At 36.3% G+C, this 16,128-nt stretch overlaps 1 protein-coding gene across 1 annotated transcript in view; it reads right to left on the reverse strand.

Annotated features, from left to right (window-relative positions):
- Positions 1–16,128, reverse strand: part of SPTLC2 (serine palmitoyltransferase long chain base subunit 2) — a 57,786-nt gene that overhangs the window by 30,866 nt on the left and 10,792 nt on the right. Inside the window, exons 2-5 of the mRNA XM_026712487.2 lie at positions 10,378–10,572; positions 2,328–2,482; positions 414–562; positions 108–232 (exon numbers count right to left, since the gene is read on the reverse strand). Coding sequence (XP_026568272.1) covers positions 108–232; positions 414–562; positions 2,328–2,482; positions 10,378–10,572 — 624 coding nt within the window. The remainder of the gene's footprint in view (positions 1–107; positions 233–413; positions 563–2,327; positions 2,483–10,377; positions 10,573–16,128) is intronic.

The raw sequence follows: 16,128 nt of genomic DNA on the forward strand, positions 1-16,128 counted from the left end.
ATTGTGATTTATATTACTGTGATCTACAGTATAAGGTTCTAAACAACTTATTGAGACAAAGACATGCAAAGACAGGGTGAGGTCAGTGCATTTTCCTGAAGCCATACCTTGCCAACCAAAGCAGGAATATTCATAGAGTTTGTGGCAAATCCCATCCCATATGCCAAAACTGATTCCACACCAAGAAATCTGGCTATTAAACTTTCTAGTTCTTCATGTTTATCCAGGTTTCCTGTAAATATGAAAAAAGTAAGGTAAAATACCACCATATTCCCAAAAGGTTTTCTTTTATGGTAAGAATAAAAAATATTGGAATTATTAGAAGAATTCTACTATAGTAACTGAATTAAGAAAGCACATGCAGCAATACATTTTGAGAAGCCTTGGTGAAGAAGCTTTTTGTCTGAACTTACCCATCTCTTGCCTAGTACTGCAAACCCCACATCCATATTGTGAGAGAACTTTAGCCACAGAATTTGTGCAAACACCAGTGTTTTCTGCAAATCCAAGATAGTTGTAGGATCCCATGTTAATTACATCTTTTATTATCCTTCCTGTATACCTATATTTTAATTAAAACACAAAAATTTATATAGAGAGCACCAATGGTATTAACTATATTAACCATCAGTAATGGCTGCAATCTAGATAATGCATTTAGAAAATAAAGGACTTGGAGATGTAATGTATCGAGTTTTTAGTTCTCTAGCAATTTACTGAAAGCAGAGATTCCAAACTATGCCAAAAACTACTTTTTAAAATAAAGAAGTTCAAATAGCATAATATGATGTGGAAAGAATTGGCATTACTCATAAAAGATAACTAGTCAAAATCTTCATTATCTTTTGTCCAAAACCTATTAAGGCCCAGGTTGAAATAGCAAAGACAAATTATGCAATTCTGCTCTTTTTCACAATTTGATTGCGCATCATTAATTATAGCTTTTAAAACATTTCTAACATAATTGACTTTAAGCAAATAAAATGAGTACAATGCCAGAGTGCACATTGAAAAATGGAAGTTCTCTTAAGAATTAAAGCAGATCAATCAGCAATTTTAAAATAGCTTGATATCTCTTTGTATTAATTTCAAAATGTTCCTGTTCACAAGGATTTTAGTTTATCATTTATTTGTCACTTCCTCATGCAGGATATCCCGCATCAAGTTAAAGGAAGTGCATCTGAAAGTCAGTGAATGCTGTTATAAGGACAGTGCTAAAAATATATTAATATACAAGTATATTAAAACAGTCTAAAAGTATGTTAACTGTAACACCAAATCATAAAACAATTATTCCTGATCCCAAGTGCCAGTTCTCTTACCTACCACATCTAGAACTTTTTATTTGCTGTACCTCTTAAACATAGGCCAATCTGAAAAAAATATGATATGCCATTCCACCTAGAAATCATTTTCAACTCCAAATAGAAATTGGAGCTTTCAATTATTAAAAGCAAAGTATTAATTCCTGTTGTATTTGTCCTACCAGATTGTTTAGCACCAATAAATAATTGCAAGGGCAGAACTGGTGGATTTACTCAAGTTCGAGATTACTCTTATTATTATTATGCTTGGTGGACATGTCAAAAAACTAAAAAAAAAATCCAAATACATACTTTGATACAAAATATTTTAAAGATAAATATTCTATTGAAGCCAGAACTTTTCCTTTTAGAATTAATAAGACAACCAGTTAGAAAAAGCCAGGGAAGATTATTTTAATATATCATCACAACAGATTATTTGTTTTCCAAGATGGAAAAGTTTGGCACCACCCACTATGGAGGAATGGTTGAAGTTGACAGATTTTGCTGAAATCAAGAAATTCTTTTATTGGACAGAAACATTATTTTTATGCAAACAGTCCATAAGATTGCTTTTAGCCAGCAATCTTATGGACTGTTTGCATAAAAATGAATGTGTGACTTACATTTTTACAATTAGGATAAATTATGAAGAATATTGATAGTCACTTTATACCCTTTTATTTTCCATTTTTCTTAACTTCTTTTCCTTACATTGTTTTGTTTTTTCCTTGATTTCTTTCTTTCCTTTTTCCTTGTATTTGTCCAAAACTGAAAAGCACCTGCTAAAGATCCCTCCCCCACCTGAAGGAAGCTTAGAAAGGAGGCACACTATGAAATATGCTGCCCCATGAGGTACAACTCTTGTTCCTAGGGACTCTTAAGGGAAAATTATATCACCAAATTCAGGAACAATTCTAAAGTTGAACTGAGGACATAGCCTATCTCTAAAACTAACTGTTCAACTGGTTCAATTCCTCTAAAGATTAGCTACTTACAAACTTTTGAAAACCTTTTACTCACTTGAATGTCCAATTATAATCATGAGAAACTCGTTCCAACATATCCATTTTTGCTCCTGGAACACTGCAGATTGGCCTGTTCCAGCTATCTCTAATGCGCATGTAAAGATTCCTTGTGTAGAAGTTCTCAAAATCTTGGTACAGAGGAACAAAGTCCTAAAAACATGAGAAGTGCAATAATATAAATGATAACTCAACTTTGCAAATTATCTGGAAGCCATAGATGATTTATTTATCAGATTTTCATTCAATAATTGAATTTATATTAGTCAAACCCCAGGGAATATGAGAATCTTATTTTGAGAAGCTTCAAGAATTAATTATTTATAGGCTTTTTATAACAGTTAGCTATATAAGTAAGAGCTGACCCACTGAACTCATTTCTACATATTTTGGCTTGCACCTTATGTTGAAAAAGAATTTGACATTTCAGCATTGATTTTCTCAAAATCCTATTACTTGGAAAATACAACTTGATGATATACTTCATCTGCTAGGTTACCTCCAGCAGCACACATTTGTGAACCCAGGTTAAAATGTGCACACAATACAACATTTACAATACCGCTTGACACTCCTAGTATTGAAAGCCAATTTAAGCAACACAATTCACTTTTGCTTCTTTTAACTTGTATAGCAATTTAAGTTCAAATGAAAAAACAAAACAAAACAAAACTAACCCTTTTTTATATGCTTGGTCAAATGTTCTTGAATGCTCAGTTTCTTGGATCTCAACATGTGTGCATTTTTTCTACATTTAATAGCACTTTCTTTGTCTGGACTATTCTTCTTAATTAAACTACTCTTTCAGCCCACCAAATTTCAGTAATGTTAATGAAATGTAAGACTTGTAGTATTTTCTGTTTGCTCTTCATTTTCTGTGCATTATACAGACACAATGGAATCCTTGGGTTATGTACACTGACCTATTCCTTTTTGTATCCATATTCTTATTACGTAGTGCCTCTACTTCACATAGACACACATCCCAGTTTTTTTCTCAGTACTTGGCATTCTTTTTTTTCCTCTGGGATCTGCCCTCCTTCAATCATAGGTTTAAGATCTTCTGAATCAAGATTAGAAGGCAATGGTTATCATGCAAACTGTCATCCCAAAAGTTCAGTGCGTTTCTAAGTACCACCATGCATTTGTCAAAAATAGAAAATATTTCATTCATGAATCTGGAATACAGCCTGAAATTTACCATTACTGTGTATTCAAATTTGGCATAAATGAGTGTCCAATGCTAAAATATTCATGACTTATTTTCATTCTAATCAAATTGTGCTTCTCAAATCCAAGCCTATAAAAAGGACATTCTGGAGACTGTACAAGTGAGGCATCAGTTAGAGGTCCCTAATGATCCCAAGTTTTAGGATTTTGTAGTCCTGCAATTTTAATAGAACCATTTTCCTTAGGAATGAAAAATGTAGGATGTGAATATGGAGATTTAGAAGGGTAGTTAAGCTTTTTTTCAAATTGTCACCCAGAAATTCCTTTTAAGATGGCTGACTCTCAAAGTGGCTAGGCAACTAACTGAGATGACTCTTCTCCTAAATGCTCTAATTGAAATGTGACATTTTAAGTGTTATTTGTAAATCCCTTTACTGATATTACAGTAATACTGCAGCAAGATATTCCATGAACAATAGGGTGCCCTGAAGGCTTGATATCATTTCTAGCATGTCTCTTTTAAAAAATATGAAGATTTTGATATTGATGTCAGCTCTGAGTAGTTCATAATAGAAAACAGATTCCCTAAGTTTGACTGGACTTAAGCTTTATTCTGCTCACTGGACTTTGTTTTTCTTGGAAGATATTTTCTTCTCAACCAAGAAGCTTCTTCAGCTCTGACTGAATAGTGGGGAATAGAAGGATTTATATTCCTTGCAGACAGCTGGTTGTTTGCATTTTTTTTAGAGTTGTTAAGATCACCTGGACATTTATCTGTCATCAGGGTCACCTCAGTGATGCAAATGGGTGTTGGAGGAGTCTTGGAATTGTTGAAAGGACTATATTGTAGACAATGGAGATAGATGATGTTGTATCCCTCCCCCTCTGTTGAGTGAGGGCTGTTCAATTTTGACATAGATGGCCTCTAATGACCCCTCTTTTCAAACCAGCAGTCCCTCTGTCCAAAATGTGGACTTTGCTGTCTTCAAAAGAGCGGCTTTTGTTTTTTAAATGCAGATGGACTGCTGAATCTTGTCCTGATATGTTTGTTCTCCTATGTTGTGCCACGCACTTATGAAGTAATTACTTTGTTTCCCCAATGTACAGATCTGCACATGGCTCACTGCATTGTAGTCATATACCACGTTGCTCAATTTGTGGGTGTTTTATCCTTGAGGTGGACAAGCTTCTGCCTTAGTGTATTCTTGTGTCTGAAGTGTGCACGTGTATTGTGTTGAAGTTCCTCATGAGCTTTTCCAATATTCTTGCAACATATGGAATGACGTTGCTTCATTTATTGTTGTCTTCTTTGTCTGTTATGGAGAAGTTCCTGCTGGGCCTTTTTGGAGATTTGATAAGGCCCACTTGGGAAAGCCACACATTCTGAGGGCTTCCTTGATGTGTTTTAGTTCTTTTTCTTTCCCATTTTTGCTGGTAGGCAAGCCTTCAGCTCAGTGGTGTAACTCCCATTTTGTGCTCCAGGAGGTAGTGAGAATCAAAACATAAATATTGATCTGTGTGTGTGTTTTCTGTAAACTTCAATGTTAAGGCTTCTGTCTACCTTAATTGTAGCGCACAGTCTAGGAAGGCTATTTTCCTTAACATCTTCCCATGTTAATTTAATGTATCTGTCCACAGAGTTGATATGTTTGGTGAACGCTTCCAATTCCTATGCTTTGATCTTGATCCACATATCTATACCAGTGAGTGGGTGGAATTCATATGCAGATGATTAGGGCTTTGGTGTTTACCTCTTCCATGTAGAGATTGGCCACAATGGAGGACACAAGTGAACCCATGACGCAGCTGTGTTTGTCTGTGGAAACTTTAACTGTTAAAATAGGTAGTGGTCAGGGAGAGGTCCAGCATGGTGCATATGTGGTCTGGGTTGAGGTTGGTTCTGTCATCTCAGGTGCTGTCTTGTAGCAGCCACTTCTTCAGTAATGTTCAGCTTCTGTTGTTGGAATGCAGGTGAAGAGGGAAGTTACATCATAGGAAATCATGGCATCATCTGGGTCCAGTTTTAGTTTCCAAACCTTGCTGACAAAGTTCTGTAAATTGTTGGTGTGCCTCTAATCATCTTATTAGCTCCTCTAATTGGCAACACCACTCATCACATGAATTGTTGATGTGATGGGTGGTGTTGCCAACTAGAGGAGCTATTAAGGTGGTTAGATCACATCAACAATTCACAAAACTTTGTCAGCAAGTTTCTTGAGAAGCGAAAGGTCTTCAAAGAAAAACAAGAAAGTCCAGTTGCCTCTTGAAAAAAGCACCTTTGACACAACTATGACTTGGATGACTGAGAATCCTCACAGACATTTATCTTTCATTGGCATGCACAATTCCAGAGATCAATAGCCTCCTGGCTAGAAGAATGCAAAACAATCCTGGTTTCAGCAAGATTATAGGTTATTTATTCCACAGAAATGTCATGTAGGAATGATACAGGAAACAGTGTATATCATATTGTGACATTTAAAGCTGGAATGTAGCATCTAGTAACACTTAGGCTGCCCAAGCACTTTTAAATTCCATTCTACTACAGGACACTCTAAGCTTCCTCTACCCCCTCAGATGCTAGCACCATGTACCAGAAACAATGACTTTTATTGTGTCCATATACTGGCTCTTTTCAAACCAGAAAAAAGCAACAGTTTGGTTTCTATTTGTCTCCTCCTCCTCCTTTCTCCAGGATGATCAGGTAATTTGCTTGTTCCCTTTTCTATTTCTACACGAAGTCCTCCATAAAAGAAATAATGAAAATGAAGGAATGAGGTTTGCCTTATCATACAGAGAAAAGAATAAATAACTCAATGTGAAATTTGCAGTTAATTTTTAAACCTATCTTTTCCAAAATAATCATTATCTGAAATATTTTCCTTCTGCCTCTATGATTCTTGAACTACCCACTATCTGAGGACTGAAGTTACTGAGGAGAAAGAGAGCCAAGTCCTTTTTCCTAGCTTTAATTACGAGCATGTGCCTTACAAACTCCCCAAGATTTTTCTCTATCTTCTTCTCTAAGAGAGTAAAGGGTTAGAGAAATTTGCTTATGCGTTTGGGAAAGATAACACTTCTGTCTAATGCATGTTTATTGGGGATGTCTCTGTGACAATCTAAGCCTTCTGACTGGGAAAGAGGGTACATTTATTTATTTTCAGAACTGATATGGCAGCCTATCTCATCTCATGATTCCAAGCAGCTCAAAGCAACAGTCACAGTTTACATCAAAACTGAAACAGAAATACAGATGTGATTGATTTAACCAGAATCGGGACAAAAATCTTGGTCATTAAGTGAAGCAAGATTTATTACTTGGAACCCTGACACCATGCTGGCTTCCCAAATGACTTTTTTGGGGAAGTCAGCAGAGAAGATTGCAAAAGACAACTGAATGATTGTAGGATGCTTGGTAACTAGTCATATATGCGAGACAGTTGTCAAGCACCAGAAATGAAGTGATGTGACTATGAGAGGTGGTGGTGTGACATTTTAGAACATTCAGAAGTCCTTTTTTGGGCTATAAGGCACCATGTCCAAGACAGTTATAACCTTGATTGGTTCATAAACAATTACATTTTACCCAACAGAAATACCCTTTATAAACCACAAAATACTCACATACCACTTTTGATCACACATCACAATGTACAGTTTAATAATCCAGAAAAAGAAAACTAGACCATATATAGCCTTGCACATATAACAATTACAATTCTGTGCTTTGGTACAAATTTTACCTTCTGCTAGTATACTATTTGCCACAATTACTAGAGTTTGGTAATGTTTCAGAAATTTATTCTGCTATAAATTCCAGCTAACATAACACTCCCAATATGTGTTATTAATCAAGCAACAATAAGACAAATGTATACATTTCAGTTATTGCCTAAAGGTAGATGATAACTATGTGACCATTGGTTCAAATATCCTATATTTAAAACATGCTTTAAAAATCCGAAACTAGCTTTAGAATGAAGCTAAAATATTGTTTTATCCAACATCTTTGGGAATAGTTAGTTGAAATTACCTTGTGATTGGAAATACAGTTGAAGAACTGGAACATTAAAGTATTTTTGGCTTGTCTTACTAATACCACATATTGGGCTAAAATTAACGAACTGCTAACAAAATTTCAGAAAAACTGCTGCTTGTCAAGGATGTAAAGGTCCCCTTGACTAGAACTTCTTGTACTGGAACATCATAATAGAACATTTTGGGCTCTTTGCACATGAATTATGCCTAAAAGACTTTTTATACAATGATTGAAAGAAAGGTGTTTTATACTAGTAGGTTGCTGGATATGCTTTTTTAGTCAGCATTATATACATACTAGCTTTATACCCGTGCTTCGCTATGAAACTATGTGATCGGTCTTAATTTTTGGGAAGGAAAATAAGGGGAAAAAATTGTGCCTCTGCCTATACCAGCATCCATCGGTATTCATCTGGCTAGCGTCCTGTCAGTGTGTGAGACAGTTGAGGGGTGTTTCGAAACTAACACAGTATTTGCTGCGTGAGCAAGCAGAGAGCAAGGAGCCTGGGTGTGGCTTAGCTTAACTGTTCTGTACTAAAGCTGCTTGCTGTGTGAAACTAAAACTGAAACTCCACTCTGTGTTTTGCATTTGGAACATATTTCTTTTCAGGTGGGGGGGAGGAGTAGAACTCCTTAGCATCTGAGCATGTTAATAATAATACACGAAATACTAATGCTCTGATGATCATTTCAAAAAATCCTTTCTTGGTGAGTACCAAGAAGCCAACAGGAACATACATGCCAAATTTCAAATTTGTAGGCTTTACGGTTCTGGAGATTTTGTGATGATGTGTGAGTAGTATTTCGCTTTTTTTATGTATGTATGTATGTATGTATGTATGTATGTATGTATGTATGTGTATGTATATATATATTCAAAAGAGAAGCAAATAAATATAACTTTTACCAATATTGTCAAATTTGTAGAGAAGAGTTTTATGACAAATAATTCCAATATTTTTTTCTTTTATTTTTTAGTTTAGCTTACTTTATTGTCATTGCACCTCATACAACGAAATCAAACACCATCTTCAGTGCACATCATGACCATGAGCATGAAAATAAACACAAACACATATCCTTCACCTTTCACACATTGAACCAGAAAGCCCCGACACCACACCAACACTGCACTAAACAAGAGAATTCAAAAGAGCTGCTGCCCTGGGATAGAAGATGGTTTTTAGCCTATTTGCCCTTGTTTTTATTATTCTGTAGTTCAAAAAAAGGGTTCCCAGGATGAGATGGATCTTTGAGAATGTTTTGAACTTTAAGGCAGCGGGAGCTATAAAACTCTTCCAAAGAGGGGAGAAGGCAACCAATGATCTTCTGGGCAATGACATTAACCCTCTGGAGTACTTTCCTATCTGCCACTGTGCAATTGGTAAACCATACAGAGGTGCAGTATGTTAAAATGGTCTTTATGGTGTAGCAGTAGTAGGTCACCAGCAGTTTTTCAGTTGTTGTTTTCTGTGAAGTCTCAGGTAGTATTATCTCTGCTGGGCACTTTGGACCAGGGCTGCAATGTGGGCACCCCAGGTCAGGCCCTCTTTTAGGGTAATATCCAGAAACTTAACACTCGGTCTCCACTGATAAGCAAGGGTTGGATGTCTGATCTGTTCCTTCTGTAATCCACTATAAGCTCCTTGGTCTTATTGGTGTTGAGGACCAAGTTATTGTCTCCATACCACGAAAGCAACCAGTCCACCTCATCTTGGTAGGCAGACTTATCCCCCACACCTGAGATAAGTCCCACCACTGTTGTATCATCTGCAAATTTAGCAACAGTATTACTAGCGTGAGTGGGAATGCAGTCATGCGCATAAAGAGTATAGAGTAAGGAATTCAACACGCAACCCTGTGGTGTACCAGGGTTAATAAGAAGGGATGAAGAGGAATGATTACCTAATCTGACCCTCTGTGAATGGCCAGACAGGAAATCCATAATCCAAAGGCAGATTGAATTAGAAAGCCCAAGGTCCAGAAGTTTAGACACTAGTCTATGTGGCAGAATTGTGTTAAACGCAGAACAAAAATCCACAAAAAGCATCCTCACATAGCTCCTCCCCCGCCCCCCGCTGTTCTAGATGAATCAGAGCAGTGTGAAGAGTGATGGCTATAGCGTCCTCTGTAGATCTATTTTTTCTGTATGCATACTGGTGTTTATCAAATGTATGCGGAAGACCAGAAATGATGGGCCGGCAGACCAATTTCTCAAAGCACTTCATGATGATAGGAGTGAGTGGCACTGGTCTATAATCACTGAGGTTATTGATGGGGAACTTCTTTGGCAGCAGAAAAATGGTGGAAGCCTTCAAACAAGATGGAATAGTGGACAGGAATAAAGACCGATTGAAGATCCTGGTAAAGACTCCAGACTTTTTACATCACAATGATACATAAAGCACTTTATTTTTAAGAAACCTGAAAAAACAAATGTATAAGAGAGAAGCAATAAAAGGGAAATCTCTTTCTCTCTTTGAATGAATTACCCAAGAATATATTATTTTCACCTCTGTCAAGAAAAGGCAAGTAGTTTCTTCACCTCATCTTAGCTGATAGCCAACAGCAAGAATATACTATAATTCACATGCTGATATTAGGCAGTTCTGTATACGGATAAGAGAAGCTTGAAGCATCACAAACCATGATTTAACTAATAATTTTAAATGCAGTATGTTAAACTACAGTTAATTAAGCATGCTTTGGTCCATGTTTTAATGCTAACGAGTACAGATTGAAAATTATACTTGGAAAACATTGATTGCCTATTTTAACACTTGTGTTTATTTCACTGCAAGTGTATTAACTGCTACTGTATCTCTAAATCAAAATATTACCTTATGTTCGTCTCTTTCTGTTGCATTATGGCATTTCTCAATTTTCCATTGCCGTAGAAAATCTCGAAGATATCCAAAAAGGGTGAGCACACCATAACCTACATAAGTCAACACAGCAACCAGCATTGGTGTTTCTTCATAAGTTTCATTGAAAGATCTTTTATATAAACCTCCATTATGTGTAATATGATGAATCTGGAGGAAATAATAAAATATAAGAAAAATGTGGGAATAATCAATTTCCTTTGAGCTCCTATTCTACCTAGAGACAAATACAGTTAGTATTATGCTTTGCTTATTATACCTCAGAACCTAATATCCCATTAGCTAATAATCACATTTTAACTCTGTAAATTAATTTTAAAACAAATATTAAGTTCAAATTTGGGGCTGTATTTCATAAGATGATTTGAAAATATTTATGATCCAACTAACACCCAAATAGCAATAGCATTTAGATTTATATACTGCTTTACAGCCCTCTCTAAACGGTTTGCAGAGCCAGCATGTTGCCCCCAACAATCTAGGTCCTCATTTTACAGAAGGATGAAAGGCTGAGTCAGTCTTGAGCCTGGTGAGATCTCAACTGGCAAATCGTAGTCAGCTGGCAGTCAGCAGAAATAGTCTGCAGTACTGCACTCTAACCACTGCGCCACTGTAGCTCCCAAAGGTACTAAACAAGGCGGCTTTTTATCATTTTTACTATTCACTCTAGTAATAGAAGTGTTTGCAATAACATTTAAATATAACAATCAGATTTTTGGAATGAAAGTAGCAGATAAGATGTTTCTTTTAACTCTTATTTACAGATAGTATGATTTTGATTCTGTCAAATGCTTCTTGTTCAGCCAGCCATATTAAGGAGTTAGAGCATGGGTGTCAAACTTGCAGTGTCATGTTGCCATCATGTGATGTATCATAATGTTTTCCCCCTTCACGGAACTGGGATGGGCATAGCCTGCACGTGATGCATCCGGCCTGTGGTTAATTTTCATAAATTATATCTTGTTTATTTTCATACTCTCCCAAAAACTCAAAAGGAAATCTCCATTGTTTTGGGGGTTCCAATTCCAATATAAATCTTTAATATATTTAGGTATTACTGTTACTAGAATATTAATCTTGGAATCATATTAATGCAATTATCTGATATTGTAAAAGGAAAAAATAAATAAACTACTCCTTAAACAATCACTGGCAACCAAGGAACCAATTTCTACTTGGTTTCAATCCATAATAATGATTCTCTGAAACATCAATCCATCAGGATTTTAAACATTAGCAAACCTTGTCGATATTTTGTTAATTCTGGGAATGATGAGTAAATTATACTCTTCTCAGACTGAAGTCAGACCAGTTTGCAAAACCAAACTGTTTGTCAGAATTCTGGTTTTCCAATGCCTATTCACTGACATGAGTAGTGACCATTAAGTACCATATTAAAAACTAAAGTGGCAGCATCAATATCTTGAGAAGATCATGGTTAAAAGCAATAATTATTTCCAATATACTTCTGGACAACATTCAGAGACAGCTGCCAGGTTAGATAACAGTTGTAAGGTTCTTTATGTAGCATTAAGTTCAGGAAGTGGAAAGAGAGATACTAATGCAAAACTGTGATTACCAAGAAAATCATTATATTTTAGCAGCCATAGGCAACCACCAAGTTATGATTGTACTTTGTGCAAGATATAAAACCTATGGTTTCTGAGATCAAAATACTAGTATATAGAGCATGGGACCCCGAAAGATGGCTTTTTCTCCCTTATAAATCTACCTGATCATCAGAGGTGCAGTAAAATAAATAAAAAATACAAACAAAAATACATAAAAATTAATGACTCCCAACTTTTTTTAAAGCAAATAAAAATAAAACTTGAGTTCTTGCATTAAAATGATAATGTAATCCCCATCTTTATCATTTACATGTCCCTAACATTCAAATCCATATTATGAGTTCATTTTTTCTATTTTGTACAGAAACTCCACAAGGTTCTTCTAATTGGTATTAAATTTAGCCAATGTCTTTTCTCTAATCAGTCATCAATTTAATCATCCCAGCCAACTCCATCAGCTTTACCAACCGCTCTTCCATTGTAGATATCACTGAATCCTTCCAATATTGGGCTTTGAGTGATTGAGTGATAAAATACCATGCAATTTTCCCAAATGTTTGTCCACCAGTTCTAAAAGAAATGTTTCTGGTCTGAACTGTATACTGACCTTCAATTTTTTTTTAATATGTGCTCTTCAGTCCAGCAATTATTAATGTTTTTACAAGTCCACCAAAAGTTATAAAAAGTCCCTTCTTGGTGTTTATGTGTTAAAAGTTCCATTATATATACCAGTGATGGTTAACCTTTTTGATGCTGAGTGCCCAAAGTGCGCGTGCACACACCCAAATGCACATGTGTGCCCCAATCCCCAAAATGCAATGCAAGCACCCCCTGTGCATGCACTCATCCCCACACATTCCCTGTGCATGTGCACCCCGGCCCATTTTGGCTTCCAGTTTGGTGCAGGTGACTTATCAGACCCAAAAAGGGGCACGGGGGGGTGGGGGGGGGGGCTTGTGATTTCCACAGTTACTCCCTGCATGCCCAGGCTTTCTCCTCCGTTCCTGCCTTCCCCAATCTCCAGTTTCTCCCTGCGCACCCAGGCTTTCTCCTCCGTTCCTGCCTTCCTTAATCACCGCAGTTTCTCCCTGCACACCCAGCTTTCTCCTCTGTTCCTGCCATGGAGATGCACCTGTGGAGGATGGAACTTGCAGAGTTCGGGGAGGCACAGGTGGCAGGAATGCAGGAGAAAGGTAGGGCACGCTGGTGAGGAAACTGTGGAGATCGGTGAAGGCCCTGCCCCCACGCATGAGCCAAAGTGCAGCTGGCCGGCGGGAAGTGCATGCATGTGCAGTGGAGCTGGGTTGTGGTGATGGCTGGCGTGCCTGCAGTCATAGGCCTGCAAGCCATAGGTTCGCCATCACTGATATATACCGTCTGGTGACAAATACCATCCATACATTATTTTATAGAGATTCTTTTAGACTGTAACATAGTGTAAAATTCAACTCCTAGGTTCACATGTTTTCCCATTGCTACATTTGTATACTATACAATTGTAACATTTGTAACCCCACCTTATTGTTCATCCTGTTTCTAATCTCATTTTAATTATAAGATGTTCATTAGTACTTGATCATTAGTACAATTTCAATTCAAATCAATTTAAATGCAGTTTTATCCTACTCAAAACCATAAATTATTTTATCCAGATTAATTCTGAGAGTAGCATGTTTGTAAAGTTAACATCCAAATATTTTACTTTTTTCTCAATCTTAAAACTTGTTCTGGTCATCAATGCTACTTGATCCTATACTTTCATATTTTTATTATCTTTAATTTTTGTTTATTAAGCCAGCTAGCATACCAAATTATTTTAGTTTTCTCATTAACAACTCTATCAACAGATATTCCAATTCTAATACCATGTCATCTGAAAATGCTCTTAATTTTTGTCTCTTTTTAAAAGTCTTTACCCCATTATTCCCTTATCTTGCCTCATATCTCCATTCAAAACTTCCAAGATGGAGGGAGAAGCTGGCGTTGCGACGATACGGCATGCGATCTTGAGAAGTCTGAGATCGCTGCCAATATCTTTGCTCCTAGATGATCCATTTGGACCTAAACCATCCCGAAGAGACGGTGAAAGTGAAGAGCACATCCTGCCGATCCCAGGTACACCGCAAAGTCCCTGGTAGATACAGGAGAAGCTCTTCTTGCCAGCGGCAAAGAGGCAGCCATTAAAGCTGCTGAAGTTGGGACAGCTCCGAAACGGAAGAGAGCAGAAAGAGAAAGTGTGCCGGTTTGGTGAGAACTTTTTTTTTACTCTAAGATTTGAAAGGACACCCTAAGAGAAAGAAAGAATCTGTAAAAGTTTTGACAGAAGTGATTAAGCGGTGATTTTAAACAGGAGTGTCAAAGTAATGTTTTGATTTTTTTTTCTCATTGCTGGATTTTTTATATACAATCTTGTATTTTGAAACTGGACTGGTTTTTTCGTTCATATTTATTTATCTTTTTTTCTCCTTTTTGACTTTGTAATACTTTAGGCTAGAGGCTCCCTTTAATTAATTCTCTTTTTAAAAAAATATCTTTTTTTTTTATCAACTCTCATTATATTTTGCTTGGAAAAGGAGGGGGAAAGTGAAAGCAAAGAAACTTTGTAACACTGCCAACTAGAGGCTTGAAAATATTCTTTTCCCTGTGACCAGACAAAGCTGAGAAAGAAAGAACTGATACTTTTTTCAAGGACATTGCTATTTGATAAGATAGAGGGAAGAGCATGGGAGAGGATTATTGCAGGTGCTCTTCTGGGTTTCTATCAACAGCTGGAGTCTGGTACCGAAATGTAGAGGGGAAAAAAGTGGTAAGTTTTTGGAGAAGAGAGCTATAATAAGAGCCTTGGATAATTAAACAAAGTGCAGTGTGCCCTTTTTACTTTTTCTAAGTTGTGCTATCCCTCCTCACCAGTTTTATTGCATTTTTAAAAATCTCCTTTGTAATAATTGTTTGGGTTTTTGGCTTTGTTGGAGCTTGCCTTTGTCTTTCTCTCTGTCTCTCTCTTTTTTGGAAGTATAACCTCTACGTTTGCTTCTTATTTTAAAGGGAAAGCCTTAAAAGCCTTTTTTTTTCTTTCCTGGTATTTTGGTTTTTTCATCTACTTTTTTTGGTTTATTTTTATGCATTTTTTGCCATTTGAGATCTTTCAACTGGATTAAGGTGTTGAAGAACCTGAACAATTCTTCCTTTTTCTTTTTTCTCTTTTTTCTTTTTTTTAAGCTCTTTTTCTTTATCTTATTTTTGATTGGATTAAGGTATAGAAGAACTTGAAGAAATTTTGTCCCCTCTTTTTTTCTCTCTTCTTTTTCCTTTTTTATTATTATTGGCCTTTTTTTTACTATTTTTATTTTGAACTACAATTGGTTATTTCACAATTGGATTAAGGTTTAGAAGAACCTGAAGATTTTGAATTGCCTAAAATGAGTAGGAAATTTACAGCTCCTGGCTCTTCTACTTCTTCCTCTCCACCATCTAGAGGACAACGTTCAATACAGATAATGTCAAAGCAAAAAAAAGAACAAGAAAAAGTGACCCTGCAGATGATTATGCAAGGAATTCAAAACATTCAAACAAGATCAGAGAATATTGAAAAGAGAATAGAGAAGATTGAACAAAGAAGAGAGAACATTGAACAAAGAACAGGGAAAACCAATGAAAAAGTGGAGAACATCCAACAAATGATGTTGAAGTATGACGAGAGATTCCAAAAAATTGAAGAAGATAAACAATGAGACAAGAAGATTGGAGATATTGATAATAGATTAACTGTGGTTGAACAAGATAAAAGTGGTATGTTGAGATGGGAGATGGATAGATCAGAATTCTAAGATTTCAAAATGTAGAGGAAGAAAAAGGGCAAAACCTAGCTGAAATAATGATAGAAATACTTGCTGAAGCCTTGGAAAGAACTCAAGAGAACATGATGGATGGAATAGATGAGGTTTATCAAGTCTTCACAAGATATGCAATGAGAAATAGATTACCAAGAGAAGTTCACATTAGATTTACAAAGAAAGCCATTAAGATGCAAATATTGCAAGTGGCAAAAGAGAAAATATTGAAATACAAAGACAAGGAGATTGTGGTCTTGAAACAAATACCCAGAAGAGAGAGAGATGAGAAGAGAATACCGATT

The sequence above is a fragment of the Pseudonaja textilis genome, chromosome 1, assembly GCF_049901715.1.
Source record: "Pseudonaja textilis isolate UNSWEBS1 chromosome 1, rPseTex1.2, whole genome shotgun sequence".
Taxonomy (NCBI): Eukaryota; Metazoa; Chordata; class Lepidosauria; order Squamata; family Elapidae; genus Pseudonaja; species Pseudonaja textilis.